This window comes from Enhydra lutris, unplaced genomic scaffold (assembly GCF_002288905.1).
Source record: "Enhydra lutris kenyoni isolate GAN:26980312 unplaced genomic scaffold, ASM228890v2 scaffoldscaffold12, whole genome shotgun sequence".
Lineage (NCBI taxonomy): Eukaryota > Metazoa > Chordata > Mammalia > Carnivora > Mustelidae > Enhydra > Enhydra lutris.
The window spans coordinates 66,522,881-66,539,791 of record NW_019154096.1 but is presented as its reverse complement, the minus strand read 5'-3'; the positions used below and the strand labels follow the sequence as shown (position 1 = coordinate 66,539,791).

Genomic DNA, 16,911 nt, shown 5'->3' with positions numbered 1-16,911 from the left:
TGTGTTTCCTCCTGAATCATTCTGATTGGTTAGCTAGCTCCAGCATCTGCCAATAACGGTGGCATTTTCTAAGTGTAAATCTAAGTGTAAGTAATGAGGGGCTGTGGCCACAGTGATAGCCTCTTTGATTGGGGACAGTGTGAGGATTGTACTTGGGATAAAGGCAGTTCCTCGCTCCAAAGGAATTTAGAATGTGAAAGCTTCTTCTGGTGCATAATTCATGCCTGACACTTCCATGTCTCCCAGCATTGGAGGGATGTTTTACATTCGCTCTGCCTGTAGGTCAGGGTTGGAAACGTTGGTCCATTTCCTCTTTGAAATAGCACATAGCCAAGAGCCCTGCACTTTCGAGCACCAGGTTTGTTTTTTGTTTGTTTTTTTTTTTTTTTACATTGTGTTCCTGATCTTCAAGTTTTATCCTAAATACTTGATGTCATAATCAGAAAAGGCATTTCTTAAATTATAACTGTCAAATCAAAGAACCTTGAGGCACAAAGGGACCTTTGATATATCATCTCCCAAATGGGGAAACTGAGGTCCACCAGGGGAAAGCTGACTTGTTTGAAGACACTGGAATGACTGGACCACATTTAAAATCCATGACTCCTAATTAATTCATTGTTTTTTTCAGCAACACCTGACCCTTTTATATTCCACAGTTCTGGGAGCTGGTCCTCCCATCGCTATGCAGGTTTTACCTCGTGTGCCCAAGAAAACAGGAAATAAGTCACACAGATGTGAACACAGCCAAAGAGCCTCAGAATGATGATCGAGAAAAGCAGTATGTAACCTGCAAAGTAACAGCATGGTTTTATCCAACTTTGGAAGGAAAAGCCGGTTCGGTAGCATTCTCCAGAACACAGAGCGAGGCTGATGCTGGAAAGGAGCTTCTCAGCCTCCACAGCCCACACACACGCGTCCTCCCACAAGAAAAAAGGATTTCTAGTAAACAGCCTTCATTCTGAGAATACTCCCCATTCAGGCAGCATCCCAGACATTCTACCAAGTTAAAGAATGAATAACAGCAGATGGAGGGAGAGATTAGAGACGGAGGGGAGGAGGGGAAAGCAGCATTTTAGTGCCGAGCTCTAAAATGAGCTGTGGAGAGGATGGCACTCAGAGTTATGGCAAAGCTGTCCGGAAGCCTTCCCGCGCAGTCGAGGAGGCGCGTGTGCCCAGCCCATAAAACACAGGCGCGCTCCTGCTCCTCCCCGCGCAGGGTGAGCTGATGGTGAATTGGGTGTGACTCAAGTGGCCTAAATGGAATCATTCTGCATGTTCCTCCCTCTGCCCTCAGTCATCAGCGTAGCATTTTGTGCTTGCACTGGGGGTGGGGGGTGTCTGTCAAATAGATACAGGAATCAATCTTCTTACCAAGTGAAAACTCAACTCTCATTTACGTCTCCTATGATTTCAGGAGTGTTTAACTGGGAAAGGAGGCTAAGGGGTGCCAAGAGTTGCTCCATATCCTGTGCATGTTAAAATAAACTTTTTATTATAATAGGTTATATGGATTGGCGCTTTTTTTCCCCAGTTGTTTATTTGAATGTTTTCAAACATGTGGAAAAAATTCTACAGTTAACCCATCTAGATTCTATCATTAAATTAGAATACAGTTGCTTCGTAAGTATCCATCTATCCATCCTTCTTTCCACCTATCACTACATTTTTAAAATGCAGATATCAGTATATTTTCTCTACATGCTTTAGCATACCTGTTAGTGACCAGTTCTTAATCCTTGCTTAATATTTATTCCTTTTGAGGTAAAATTTGTATAAGTACAAACCTTAAGTGTACCATTCTGTGGGCATTGACTCAAACTTGTATCAGGATAGAAGTTACCGTCACTCTAGAAAGTTCCGTCTTGCCCCTTCCCAGCCAATTCCCCCCTCCAACCTCTAGAAGCAACCATTCTTCTGATGTTTTTCATCATCAATTGGGTTTTTCTGCCCTAGAAGTTAACATATATAGACTCATTCAGTGTGTACTCTTTGTGTAAGACTTTTGTTTTTTCCTTCAGCGTAGTATTTTTAAAGATGTATCCATGCCATTGTGTGTATCTCATAGTTCATGAGTTCTTATTTCTGAGTGGTATTCCACTGCACAAATAGACCACAGCTTGTGTAGCTGTTTTCCTATTAATGGATATGTGAGCTGTTTTTCCAGTTTTGATTATTATCGATATAGTGTAATCATACTCTTATCCCTTTTTATGGGCATATATTCCCATGTCTCTTGGATGAATACCTAGAAGTGGAAATACTGGGTTATAGGGTAGTGGTATGCTTCCTTTTATTAAAAACCTGCCCAGTAGCTTCCCAAAATGATTGGGCCATTTTACACTCCCACCAACAGTGGAGAAGCTCAACATCTTTGAAGATATTTGGGGTTGTCAGACTAATTTTAACCACTGTGGTGTGTGTATAGCAGATCTCATTGTGGTTTTCTTTTCCATTTATTTGCCTGGTAACTAGTGGTCCTGAGTGCTTTTCATGTGCTTATTGGCCATTCATATATCTTCTTTTGTGGAGTGTCTGCTCACATGTTTCACCCACTTTTCAATTGGATTGTTTCTTATTGTTAAGTCCTGGGTATTCTACTTATGTTTTAGATACTGGTCCTTTGTCAGATAGTGTTTTGAAATTAGAAGAAATTACTTTCTTCTAGTCTGTGATTTGTCTGTTCCTTTTCTTCATTTTTTATCACTGTCTTTTGATGAGCTGAGCTTTTTCATTTTACTGGAATCTCACATACCAATTTTCTTCTTTTATGTTATGGCTTTCTGTGGTCCTCTCTAAGAAACCTTGGCCTACTTCCAATATTATCTTTTTTTTTTAACAAAAAAATTGTGATTTTGACTTTTAGGTTTAAGTCTGTGATCCATCTTGTATTAATTTTTATGTATGGTGTGAAGTAAGGGGTTTTGTTTTTGTTTTTTTACATTGATTTTTAATTATTCTAATACTGTTTGTTGAAGAGAACTTCTCTGTTAGATATTTTTTTAGCGACTTTGTAAAAAAACAACTCTAGGTGTGTGGGTATATTTAAGCCAAGTTCTGTTTTATGTTCCATTTATTGACTTGTCTATGCCTGTGTTGTACCCCACTGTCTTGATACATACAGATTTGTGGTAAATCTTGGGATCAGTATAAACTCCTTCAACTTTGTTTTTCTTCAGATTGCTTTGACTATGCTATGTCATTGGCATTTCCATTTAAATTTTAGAATCTACTTGCCTATTTCAAAACATATTATGATTTGAAGATAACTGATATCTTAATGATACTGAGTTCTCTGATCCATGAACATGGTATCTATTGCCATTTATTTAGGTCTTCCTTAATTTTCTCAGCAGTGCTTTTTAGTTTTCAGTGTAGACTTCTTGCATGTCTTTTGTTCATTTTTAAGCACTCCTTTTTTGGTTCTCTTACAAATTATGTTTTTAAATTTTATTTCCTAAAATTTTGTTAATAGTTTAAAAAATGCAACTGATTATTATATATAATTTTATATCCTTTGACTTTGATAAATACACTTACCGATTCTAATAGTTGTTTTGTAAATTCTTTAGGATTTTCCAAGTCATCTGCAATTAGAAATGTCATCCTTTCCATTCTCTACACCTTTTATTTCTTTTCATTGCTTTATTGCAATGGCTAGGACCTCTAGTCCTAGTCCAACAGTGTTGACTACAGGTGGTAAGAGTGAATATCCTTCATTTGTTTCTAACATTATGGGGGAAAAGTCAATATTTCACTATTAATATGATTTTTATTTGTAGGTTTTTCATAAATGCCCTTAATCAGATTAAGGTTTTTTACTATTCTTAGATTGCTGTGCATTTTTTATTGTGGAAGGAGTGCTGAAATTCATTGAACACTTTTTCTTTGCCCACTTAAACAGCCATATGGTTTTCTTCCTGTTAGTTAATATGATAAATTATGTTAATTTTTAAATATTAAACCAGCCTCACATTCTGGGATAAACCCAAGTTGATCTTGGTACTTTATCCTTTTAACATATTGCTAAATGCTATCTACCGAACTTTTTGAATCTACGTAAGGAATATTTGTCTGCAATTTTCTTCTTTCGTCTTTATCAGGTTCTGCTTTTTAGGTAAGACTTGCCTCACATAAAAAGTTGGAAAAGGGGTTATGAGAATATTTTGTGTGAATGAGAATCAGAAACAAAAAGCTAGTCACACATTGACCTGTGTGCAGGACATCAATTCACTTGTTTTGTTTTGTTTTGTTTTGCTTCTCTGAATGTTTCAGGTTGTGCATTCTGGAATTTGTCACAGGCTCTGAAATAATGGTAAAGAGATGGTGCTCTGGCTGGGTTATGTATTGATGAAAACTGAATCAGCTGAAAGTGAGTTTGCTAAATGAAGTAAAATTTAAGCAGTTGGTTTGGACATAAAATAATTCATTCTATTCCCACTTTGTACAGAGCTTTACTTTAAGATATCACTTTTCTTTTTGGTAACATTAAGAAGAAAAAAGTAGTGGTGTATGTAGTTTTACCAACTTCAAAAAGGAAGCTGACATTATTGTAATAAAGCAGGAATACGCTAGACCAATGTTTTTCTTTTAATTTTCTTAAGATATAATTAACAGACAGCTCTGTATAAGTTTGAAATGTATGGCATCATGACTTGACTTATGTATATTGCAAAACGATAATCACAAGTTTAGTTAACATCTGTTACCTCCTATAGATACACACACAGAAAAAGAAAAAATTGTCTTTGTGTGCTTGATGAGAACTTTTAGGATTTACTTTCTTAGCAATTTTCAGTTATAGCATGGAACATTGTTAACTATAGTCATCATGTTGGACATGACATTTCCCATTACATATGTATCTTATAACTCAGAGTCTATACCTTTCGGCTACCTACATTCAGTTCACCTTCCCCTGCCTCTGGTGACTACAAAGCTGATCTTTTTTTTTTCCTATGAGTTTGGTTTTTTTGATGTTGTGTGTGTGTGTGTGTGTGTGTGTGCGTGTGTGTGTTTAGATGCCACATAAAAGTGAGATCATACTGTATTTGTCTTTATCTGACTTTTGTTACTTATCATGGCAGGATTTCCTTTTATACAGCTGAATATTATTCCATTGTGTGTATATACATCCTGTTTTCTTTACCCATTTATCTACTGACAAACACTTCAGTTGTTTCCATGTCTTGGCTATTGTGAATAACATTGCAGTGAAAATAGGGGTTCAGATCTCTCTGACATAGTGATTTGGTTTCCTTCAGATGTATGCCTAGAAGAGGAGTTGCTGGATCACATGATAGTTTTATTTTTAATTTTTCAATTAAAAAATTGAAAATTTTTTCAATAATGGTTGTGCCAATTTACAATCCTACCTGCAGTGCCCAAGGTTCCCTTTTCCCCCGCATCATTTGTTATTTCTTGGCTTGACATTAGCCCTTCTAACAGGTGTGCTTTGACAGCTCAATGGGGTTTTGATATCCATTTCCTTGATGATTAGTGATGCTGAGCATCTTTTCAAGTACCTGTTGGCCATCGGAATATCTCCTTTGGCAAAATGTTTATTTAGGTTTTTTGCTCATTTTTAAATGGAATTATTACTATCATCATCATCATCATCATCATCATTATTACTTTGTTACTGAGTTGTATGAGTTATTTATACATTTTGGATATTAACCCCCATCAGATATATGATTTGCAAATATTTTCTCCCATTTCACAGCCTGCCTTTTCATGGTATTAATGGTTTCCTTTGCTGTGCAGAAGCGCTTTAGTTTGATGTCATCCCCTTTGTTTATTTTTTATGTTGTTGCTTGTGTCATATCCAAAAATTCATTGCCAAGACCCATGTCAAGGAGCCTCTCTCCAGACCAATTTTTTAAAAAACTTATATATTATACAGGCTACTTTAAGAGAGAAAAATAAGTTTCCTGGACCTCATGGGTTGAGTTTTATTATTTTTACTATAATTTTATTTGACACTTATGAACATAGAACTATAAACTTTTATTTTGTAATTTTACACAACTGTAAAAACAATACACACAAATTAAATATGAGCAGAACTTTGTAAACAATGAAATGCAAGTTAATGACATTAATGTAAGGGGTAAAATACCATTTTGTTGAAGCTGAATCGGTGCTTCCAGTTGGGATATACTCCTATGTCAGCCTGAGCTGTCTGGAGTTGAGCAGGCCTGTGTTACTGGCTATCATGTGATGACTTAATTCTTCCGCCATTTTCCTCCATCTGAACTTCTGTCAACTGTTTGTTCCTATATCACTGGGTACATCATTTAGGTGTTAGGTGCACCTCTGCACCTCTATTCTTTCCTTTTTAGCTAGAGATCGTAAAACACCATTCAATACCAGGACAAGTGTAAATGCAGGCAGTAAAATTGTTTCCGTATCTCGCCTTCAGGGCCTAATCCAGATGGTCCAGAATTTGGTCTTTAGTTATATTAATTTATTTTAGACTCTCATGAAAAATGGATAATTTAGAAATCTTCTGTGAAACTCTAGACCTTTGAGAATATAAACCACTGTTGTTGACGGGCCCAACAGCACAACATTAAAAGTCTCAAAAGAGGAAAAGACTGGAAGGGTTACCAAGGCCTGTAGGTCCTGGTGATCCCGTCCGGGCACATGGTGCATATTTCATTTCTTGAGTGCAGAGGAGCTTGAGTGTGAAAACAGAAGAGCCAGAGAGAAGCTGGTCTGGGAAGGTCGTGATGGAGAAAATGTACCAGGTGTGCTTGTTAAACCAGCAGGGATCTCTGTGCAGCCGCTGGCTTCTTGTCCGGCTTACCCAAGAAGGGCTGAATGTCTTGTTTATTGCCTTTACATTAAATTGTTGGATTCAGACGTCATCGCAACAACATGAACCTAAGGCATACGAGGGTACTGCTCGTGGTGCCAGGGTATAATTGGGTGACTTCAGACTTTTGCACACTGGGCTTTCTTAAAGCAAGACACACCATCATGAAACAGGGGGTCTTTCTTGCTCCCTGAAATGTAGACTCGCTTTGTGTACCCTTCACTTACTTACATTTAAGAAAAAAATTGTAGTGAGAACATTTAACATGAAATTTACCCTCTCAATAGATTTCTAAGTGTACAATACAGCACCACTGGCGGTAGGCATGATGTTGGACAGCAGACTTCTAGAACTTACTCATCTTGCATAACTAAAACTTGATGCCCCTTTAATAGAAACTCCCCATTTCCCCCTCCTCAAGTCCCTGGCCATTAGCATTGTACTCTCTGTTTGTCTGAGCTTGAGTGTTTTAGGAACCTCCTGTAAGTGGAATCATATAGTGGCTATCTCTTATGACTGGTTTATTTCATTTAGCATAATGTCCTCACGGTTCATCCTTGTTGTCACACTGCTGGCAGGATTTCCTTCTTTAAGGTTGGAGAATGTTCCATGTGCCCTTTGAATGTACACTAAGTGCACTGCCCTTTCAGGCCCACCCAACCTACTTGGACCCTTTCTCCTCTCTTAATCAGTTCTCTGGCCTCTTGTAATTTCCCAAATGCCTTCGTGGCCCCACTGACCAGGGCACAAGGAGAATGAAATGGAGTTCCAGAACCAAAGCAGGGGCCGAGGCCTGAGCGGGAACTTAGTGGAAGGGTGTGGGGAGGACAATTCTCACAACTGAGTGAGGTTGTTGTCTACCTCTTTGCTGTCTCCAGAAGGTCACTGCTACACCTAATGATCAGTTTTCCATGGATCACCTTATAACCTGGCCCTAGAAGATTTTTCCATCACTTCCCTCCTGTGAAAACACCTGTGTCATCGTGTCAAGCTTCATTTCCCTTGTCTGCTCATCTTTTAACTTGTGGCATTGGGCCTGGTCCTGTCCGCCAGTCTGCTTGGCTACTGCAGTGGACCCTGCTTCCCCTGTGCTCTCTCTCTCCAGGCCACACAGTGGGCAGCATGGTAGTGGACAGCCCTGTTTTCTCTGAGCACGAGCACAGAGAGCTTGGGTAGAAGGCAACATATGTTTTGTGAGATTCCTGAGGCCTATGGTTTGTAAGCCCATGGAAATCCTATCCAGAATCCTCGCTGAATTTTTCTAGTTTGCAGACCTCAATACTCATGGATCCCACCTTTTGTATGTGGCAAGTTAAGTGGTAATTGAGGTTTGCAAATTTTCACGTAATGCATTCTGGTTTTCTTCCAATGGCCTGTGAGCTAGAACTTAAACACAAGTTCGCTGTAGTTACTTCTTCCTGTTTAGAGAGCTTGGCATAATATTTTGTCTTCTGGGCTCAAATAACCATGTAATTACTCTGTAATCATATAGTAATTAGCATGTACTATATGCATTTATTACATAATTATATTCCTGGAGGATTGCATGGCAATTATACTTACATTCAGCATATCATTTTATATACTGTATAATGAACAAGTATATAATTTGTTGCCTTTTTCTTTTATCCTAATTTCAGTTTACCAACCAGGAGCTGGAAACATGTTCTCCTGTAGCCTTGTTTATACCTCATCTGGCAGGGGCCTGAGCTCCTTTGGCTCCTTTGGCCTCACTCAGTACCACCTAATTATCCATCTAAGGGACTGCTAGGGGCTTGTGGGCTGCCCTGGGCTCCTGGCCTTTGCACTCCATATACTTTCTCCTTGTCATGAACTCATTACCTATTAGCTTCAAGACACAGAGCTGATCAGAGCTCCCAGCATCGCCCGGGACCTGGCCGAGCCTCAGATAGAACAGAGCGAATGTGAGCCTCGGGGCCCCCCACCCTGGGGTCACGCCTGCCTTTCTCTCCTCTGCAGTGGAGCCCGTGCCCAAGGGGAACAACTGCCTGGACGCCGCCAAGGCCTGTAACCTCGACGACACCTGCAAGAAGTACCGGTCCGCCTACATCACCCCGTGCACCACCAGCATGTCCAACGAGGTTTGCAACCGGCGCAAGTGCCACAAGGCCCTGCGGCAGTTCTTCGACAAGGTCCCCGCCAAGCACAGCTATGGGATGCTCTTCTGCTCCTGCCGGGACATTGCGTGCACCGAGCGGCGGCGGCAGACCATCGTGCCTGTGTGTTCCTACGAGGAGAGGGAGAAGCCCAACTGCCTGAATTTGCAGGACTCCTGCAAGACGAATTACATCTGCAGGTAAGCGGCGCCGGCGGCTGGGTGATGAATGAGCTCGGCCGGGAGAACCTTTGCGGCTGCTCTCCTGGCTGAGCTCCTGTTTTCTGAGTTTCTACAGGGCGGCGGGTTGGGGTGGGAAAGCTAAGGGGAGGGCAGGCGGTGGAGCCCGCTGGCCAGACACTGACCTCTGCCCTCGGCCCCAGGTTCTTCCAGAGCTAGTCAGGCTCTTTTAATGAGGAAGCGTCCCGTCTTTAACCTGGGGAACGCTTTGAGGGGTGCTTAGTAAGCACAGAGGGTCACCTGAGGCCAGGTGAGCGTGAAGGCTCGTGCCCACTCAGCAAACTCTGGGCTGCTGCTGGGATCTTAGGGGTTAACTCAGTTGGGGGTGGGGGGAGTGGCAAATAGGCTCTTGACAGTCAAGGTCTAAGCCTGGGAAAGACCATCGAGAGAGCCTGAGCTGTGTCCATCCCTGAAAAGAACTTCCAGAATGCCTCGGGCCCTTCAGTCATCCACGTGGCTAAGGAAAGTGGGCACCTTCCCGCTCAGCTCCCAGCAGAAACCCTGCTATGCCTGGCCCTGTTGTTGAAAACCGTGGCTTCCTTTGCCTTTTTGGCCATTTTTTAAAAATGTATTTTAATTTTTGAAGGAATCCATGAACATACTCGCCATGGTTTTTTTGGGGGGGGGGTTTGTTTGTTTTTTGTTTGTTTTTTAAGGAATATAGAGTTAGATAGCTGACCCCTTTCACTCTGCACTCACTTGCCCCCAACCGTCACTGTCAACAATTTGATGGGTGTCCTTCTAAAACTTGGGGTTGAATTTAGTTGCTGATGGAAGCAAGCCGATTCTGATCAGCAAAGACCAAGTCTTTGTAGCCCGAGGTGATGAGTGTGCTGCTCCCAGACATGGGGGCGGGATCCCCGGCTGGAGGTTCAGAGGGGGCACCATTTTGACAACAGCTGTGTTTTGTCCCCGGGGCAGAGCCAGGAGCCTTCGAACGCCATCTCTGACAAAATCCTGTGCACTCCATGAGTGTTTACAGGTGGACAAACAGAGGAGGGTGTGACTATGTGCTTGTTTGCTTATAGGCTCCCCATTTCTAAAGAGCAGAAGCAAGGGTGAAATGTTATATTCTGAAGGTTCTGGTGAGCTGAGTAGAGCTGACAATGGCATCCCATTCTTTCCTTAAACTAGTTCTAACAGGGACCAAAGAAAATTAAAAGTCCTCATTATCTGTAGAATTCTTGCATACTCAAGATTTTTCTGGAAGTAATGTCTCTCCACTTTTTTTTAAAGTTCTCAGCAGGTGACTTGCTATATGAGATAGAATGCAGATGGGCACTTGTGTCCTGGGAGGAGTCAGGTGTTCCTACAGTGCAGTTTCTCCAAGGGCTCTCACCCTCCTGGACCTCTGTTTCCGTGGGATCTTCTTAGGTACGGGCTAGAAGCAGGGGCAGCTTGCTGGAAGGGTGAGGCAGGACCCCACACAGCCATAACTTGGGGAAGCCGATCAACCAGAGACTAGAAGAACCCCTTGCTGGAGGTGAATGTGGTTGAGGAGCGGGACAGGGGGAGAGGCCTAGGAGCAGGCCAGGAGGGAGCAGATGTTCTGAACAGCCCTCCTGTGAAGACCCCTGGATTTGAAACTCAAGTTCCTGGTGTCCTGTTAGTCTTAGAGCAGAAGAGATCCCTCTTCTAGGAGCAGGACTGAGTTTCTAGGATCTTCCCTGGCTTAAAGCCAGACAGATACAGCTCCTCCCTGTCTTTTTGGTGGATGTTGTCCTCTTCATTGATGGGTCCAAACCAGGTGGCTTCAAGACAGGAAGCTGTACAATGGGAGGAATGGAGTGATGCGTGAGGCCACTGAGCAGCGGACGGGAGGTGGGAGAGATGAAGGAGCCTCTCCCTTCTCTTCTCATGAGGTTGGTCTTGCACACAAGCTGCAGAGGAGGTCTGAGACAGCTCTTGTATGGGCTGAAAGCCGACCCTGAGCAGTTCATCGGCGTTACTGCAAAATAGAGACTCCTTGGGGCGTCCAGGCGGCTCAGTCAGTTAAGCATCCAACTCTTGATTTTGGCTCAGGTCATGATCTCGGGGTTGTGGGATGGAGCTGTGTGTCAGGCTCTGTGCTCACCCTGGAAGTCTGATGGAGATTCTCTCTCTCCCTCTGCCCCTCCCCTTTTTCTAAACAAGTAAATAAAATCTTTAAAGAATCCTTGGAAGGTTGGTGTAAATTGGCTAAGTCAGATTGGTTTTTTGCTGAGATGTAGTGAGAAGTAGCTGGGAGATGGGGAACTTGTGGTATTCTGGGGGAGATGGCAGAAGGAATGTGCAGATAACAATGTTTGGGGCTCAGACTGACCCGCTAGGAAGGGTCCAGGAATTATTTGTGTTGACACAGCCTCCGTGGCAGAATGGCATCAGCTGATGGTGCAGAAATGTCCTGGGGGAACCACAGGACAGTCCTGCCTGATAAGAACTGTGCCTGGTCACACCAAGGCAGGGATGTGGTGACCGCAGCGGAGTGCAGGTGCACATGACTAGAAAGGTGTTTGGAAATCCCGATTCGGCACCATCCAGGGGTGCTACCAAGTGAGATTTGTCTCAGTGGGATTGAAGGGTTTTATACCCTGTGCTGAGACTTCCCCGGGGAAGGTAAACCAGCACCTTCCCCAGTGGTACCCATCGGTGAGGGATTTAGCCCATAATTTCTTTCCAGGGCCTGGACATATTACTCGCGATGACCTCCTCCCTGTCAGATGTGGTAAATGTGCTTTCAGCCGCCAGGTGGGCTCAGGGTGTTTTCTTTCATCCTATTTTATTAATCTTGTCTTTATTCCTATCCCTTTTATTCCGTCCCTCCTCCGTCCATCCCAGGGAGGCCCTTGTGGTGCCTGCCGCCCCGGGCAGCAGCTGGGATTCCGGAGCTGGGGCTCCAGCGGGGCTCACGTGACAGGTGCTCCGACGCGTACCCACCCAGAGACAGGGAGGTGTTGCGGAGGGGATGACCGAGGACCTGATCTGAGTCTTCCAAAGGGCAAGGGACAGCAAGAAGAAACATTGCTTCTGAAAAACAGTTTTCTTCGAAAGCTCACACTTTCAGACGCCCGCTCCCATCTCGGCATCAGCAGCCATTGCAGAGCTGCCTGGGCTCATTAAAACTCCCCTTGCACTTGCTGGTTTCCTGGTCGCGGCACACGGGTTCCTCTGTCTGTGTCCAGCCGCCCCTGGGCAAAACCTCCACCTTACCTCCTTTCCCCCAAAGTCTGATAATCCAAAATAAACTGCACTTGCTCACCAGCTCTGGGTGCTCAAATATGTTCATCTCTCCTTTATTTCTCTAACTAAAAAAGATGCCTCAGCTCAATTTTATTACCAAGAGGTCTGGCATCTTCCTCTGGAGTATGCCCCCTTCTGTTCTCAGCTAAGAGCAACAGAGTTCTACTCCCAAACCCCTTCTGCTTCCCATGCCAGGCGGAGAGTGAGCCGGAGGCTGTGGACCAGCTCACCTGCCTGTGGCTTTAGGTGCTGCCTCATGGCGTCGCTGTTGAGAACAACCCAGAGGGTTCTTGGTTTGCGGGCAAGGCCCTTCTTGGCCATTCTGCACGAGGGCAACCTTGGGCACCCGAGTAATTTCGTTCATGCTCAGTGTGGAGCTGCTCTTTCCCAAAGCATGACGTGTTGCCCCGGGGGTGGGGCCCTAAGACGTTCCAGCCAGAGCCCGCCCACCAACTAAGACTTCCGCTTTACTGGCAGTACCTTCCAAAGTGGACATTGCAGCATTGTATCTCCTTTCTTTCTTCCTTCCTTCCTCCCCTTTCCTTCCTCCTTTTAAAGAAATTTATTATGCTAAGAGCACTTGTCATGCCATCTACCGTCTGACCGCACGGTCCGGTGTTGTCATCTGCAGGCACAGTGTTGTGCAGCAGATCCCTAGAACTCATTTATCTTGCATAACTGAAATTTGTATACACGGATTAGCGGCTCCCTGCTTCCCCTCCCCCATCTCTCAGCAACTGTGATATGGTCTTTGCTTCCATGGATTGGATGGTTTTAGATACCTCGTGTAAGTGAGATCATGCAGTGTTTGTCCTTCTGTGACTAGCTTATTTCCCTTAGCATAAATTCCTCCAGGTTCATCTCTGTTGTCTCCTGTTGTGGAATTCTTTCTTTTTAAGGTGAAACAGTGCTTGGCCAGGGATATCTCATTACTTCTGGAAGGATTCTGATAATGCTGAACCTCAAAAGAGAAGGTATCAGGGCCTCTGTGCCCTCTGTCCCCCATCCACTTGCTCATCCTGGTGCTTTGGCTCCGTGTCCCCCACAGTTTCCAGGAATGCTGGCTTTGATCAGGTCACCAAGTAGATGATTCTACCTGTTCCTGGGGACTGAGGATGCTACAGTTGCATCCTGGAGACCCGTTTTTTGGTTGTATTTAGTTTTGTTTGTTTTTAGCAGAACCAGGAAGGTCTCTCTGATACAGCCTCAGAAGAACCACGATGTAATTTTCAAAAATCCTGCTGTAGCAGGTGGAGAGCACCACTCTCCACCCTGGGCCCAACTCTGTTACACTTAGAGGAAATGTGTTGTTGTTAATTTATTAACTGGGCAGTTGAGAAACACATCACAAAACTATCCAACAGATTTCTGCTCCAGTAACTTAGTCTGACAGATGTTAGTGAACCTTTAAATGGTGAGGAGCGTTTCATTTGCCCAGAATCCGATCCCCTCCATGCAGTAAACTGTGGATCTTAGAGATCAAGGACATCTCCTCCATGGCTTGGGCTGCATTCCTGAGTTGCAAACTGGGTTCTTCTATATTACTATATCTGGGCTTGTCTCAACATGTGGCAAACACAGGGAGAAAATGGCTCAGAGGATAATTAATGCCTAAAACTAGATGGGTAGATTAATTTGGCACTTAATTTTATTTTACGCTGATTCATTCACAAATGGAAATCAGCAATTAGACAATGCACACTTTTGAACCATGGAAAGAAAGATTCGGGAATATGAGAAAATACAAGTAAAACATTTTCCAGTTCATTTGAGCAGTTTTTATTTCAAATGATTACATGGGAGTCTTTAGCCGTGCATCTGGAATGGTGAACGGCTCGGTTTCTGATGTGTCCCACCGGCATGAGCGGCCCACCACCCAGACTGTGTGCTGGAACCCGCCCCCCACCAAGACTCTCGAGGGGGGAAGCTCCTGTGTGCGGGCAACATCAGGATCCTGAGAGAAGAGCCAGGCTGTCCTTTGACCTCTGCTGCTGCTGCCTTGGAGTGCAGCAGGGGAAGAACGTGCTTCTAGTCGGGTCCTCCAGGCCCCAGCCCCCACCCTGGGCCTGTGCACCCTGGAGGCAGGCGGGAAGTCCACACCGGAAGCGGAAACCGTGTCGGAGCCTACAGGGGTAACCTGAAGGGTGAATCAGGCAGAACCCGCTACAGCTTGTGCTATCCTGTCACCTCGTATCTCTTTCCTTATCTCTCCTTTGGCAGAGGCGGGTGTGGAGCCATTTGTCTGCTCCTGCTGGAGCCTGTCGCTAAAAAAATGCCGGTCTAGATTTATACCACATCCTGTCTCTCTCCTTCCTGCCCCTTCCCGGTGCCTCCCAGAGCTTAGAGTCTCTGCCTCACCTTCTTCCCACCTTCCTTCACCTGCCCACGTCCTCACCAGTGTCGCTTTTGCCTCTCTCGGCCGGAGACAGAAAGAGTCAGAGACTTTATATTTGCACATTCTGTCAGTTACCAGAGCTGCATGGACAGATGGAGTCTTGGTTCCAGAACTGTGTATGACCGTCTTCAAGGATGAAGGTGGGCGGAAGAAGGATGGAACCGAGTCTGCCCAGGAAGCTCAAAGAAAGAGCCCATATTTCTTCAGGGGGCAAGGTGTCACAGCAGAGGGTCTCAGGAGCCAAGGACCTCGGTGGGTGAGAAGCAGGGAAAGTCCAGCAGAAGGAAGGAACTCGGTTTAGGGAGGTTGCTGTGGTGGAGGTAGGAGTAGGGCCTGAAGACCATCCTGGAGAGAGAAGCGTCTGTGTCATAACAAGACAAGAGATTGGGAGCCTCCAGTGCCATGTTGAAGTATTGACTTTATCCAGTGAAGCTTTAGGAAGGAAGAGAGACATGACCAGCTGGGCCTCAGAGGGCTCCCAGGAGGCAGTGTGGAGGGGGATCAGCTTGGGGAGAGTCCAGGAGGCAGGTGGGAGGTTCTTACGGTGGAGCGGGATGAGAGATGAACCAGGAGGAGAAGGTGATGGTTGGGAAGCGTGAGGCACCCTGGAAGGGAGAACTTGAAGGTTTACTGAGAGCGCCTGGCATGGACAGAGGCTAACGTGGGTCTCTCCAGCCTGGTGACCAGGCAGAGATGATGGCGTTAGTAGCCAGGATGGGGAACAGGAGAAGGAGGAACAGACTTGTCTCTAGGGTTGGAGGTGTGGGAAGAGGATGTGAATTGTTTGGGCCCTGCCGTGTTTGCGGACTGTGTTCTTTGGGATTCTTTTGGTTCCATGAGAGAAACCTAGCTTAAGTGGCTAGGCCAGAAGAGGGGGGTTGTATTAACTCAGGCCTGGGGAAGCAGGGTAATTGGTCACGGCCAAGATGCTGGGCACAGTGTCACCGGAGCCACACTGTCACCTCGCTGCTCCTTCTGCTTCCTTCTCATCCTGTTTCTCAGTGAGTGCTGCCCCCACAGCTGCAAGGCACCTATCCTGTCACCTCATAATCAAAGATGGACTCTTCCCCACTATAACCTGTTAGAAAAATCCTGCACAAGGACTTTGAGTGGCCTTGGCTATGGCATGTGCCCATCCCTGGAGAGCCACTAAGGTGAGAGGGAATGTATACTTTGGCTTAATTGAAGCCAGAGTTGGCAGTCTACTACAAGAGTCAGGGGAGGCATGCTGGGCTCAGAAAAACAACGTGGGGTCTGTGGTGCACGAGGGTGTCCATGTTCCACGTGGAGAGGGAAGGCTTGTGCGGAGAGGCCCTCAGAGGTAAAGGCACAGTCCCCAAAGCTGAGGGGAGAATAGAATTTTAGGAAGAAAATCATGGTGAGCACAGGTGTCAGTCACTCAGAGGGAAAAGGAGTAGAACTCAGAATGACACTCATTTTAGAACATAGGAAATCTGTCCATCCATGCGACCTCCCACCCATCAGGCCATCCATGTATGCATCTACTCACCCATCTGTCCATCTGCTCACCTATCTGTCCATCCATCCATCCACCTACCCACCCATCCACCCATCCATCCATCCACCCACCCACCCATCCACCCATCCATCCATTTGTGCATCTACCATCTACCCATAGATGTCTCTCCATCCATGCATCCACCCACGTCTGTCCATCCATCCATCCATCTGTCCATCCAGCCATCTGTCCATCCATCCATACATGTATCCACCCACTCATCTGTCCATCCACCCATCCATGCACCCACCCACACATCTGTCCATCCATCCATTTATTTACACCATCCATTCACCCATCCACCCACCCACTTAACTGTGCATCCATCCATCCATCCATCCATCCATCCAGGTGACCTTCAGTTATTGCACCAGGAGTAAAGACTCAGCTTCTCATCTACAGTGCAGAGGAAGGCAGGCACCGAGAGTCATTGCAACCTGGTGTGGTAGTCTGTGCTCAGAAGGGACAAAGTGCTATGGAAGAACAGAGGTGAAAACAGCCACCTCAGCAGGGTGGGTCAGCATGGCTTCCTGGAGAAGCTGCCATCTGAGCTGGGCTGGAAGGATGAGCAGCCCGGGAGAGAGAGGCTTGGTAGTCATGGG

At 45.1% G+C, this 16,911-nt stretch overlaps 1 protein-coding gene across 1 annotated transcript in view; it reads left to right on the top strand.

Annotated features, from left to right (window-relative positions):
- The window catches only part of LOC111145186 (GDNF family receptor alpha 1), a 203,587-nt gene that overhangs the window by 132,671 nt on the left and 54,005 nt on the right, over nucleotides 1–16,911 (top strand). Inside the window, exon 6 of the mRNA XM_022499905.1 lies at nucleotides 8,801–9,137. Within this exon, the coding sequence (XP_022355613.1) occupies nucleotides 8,801–9,137 (337 nt within the window). The remainder of the gene's footprint in view (nucleotides 1–8,800; nucleotides 9,138–16,911) is intronic.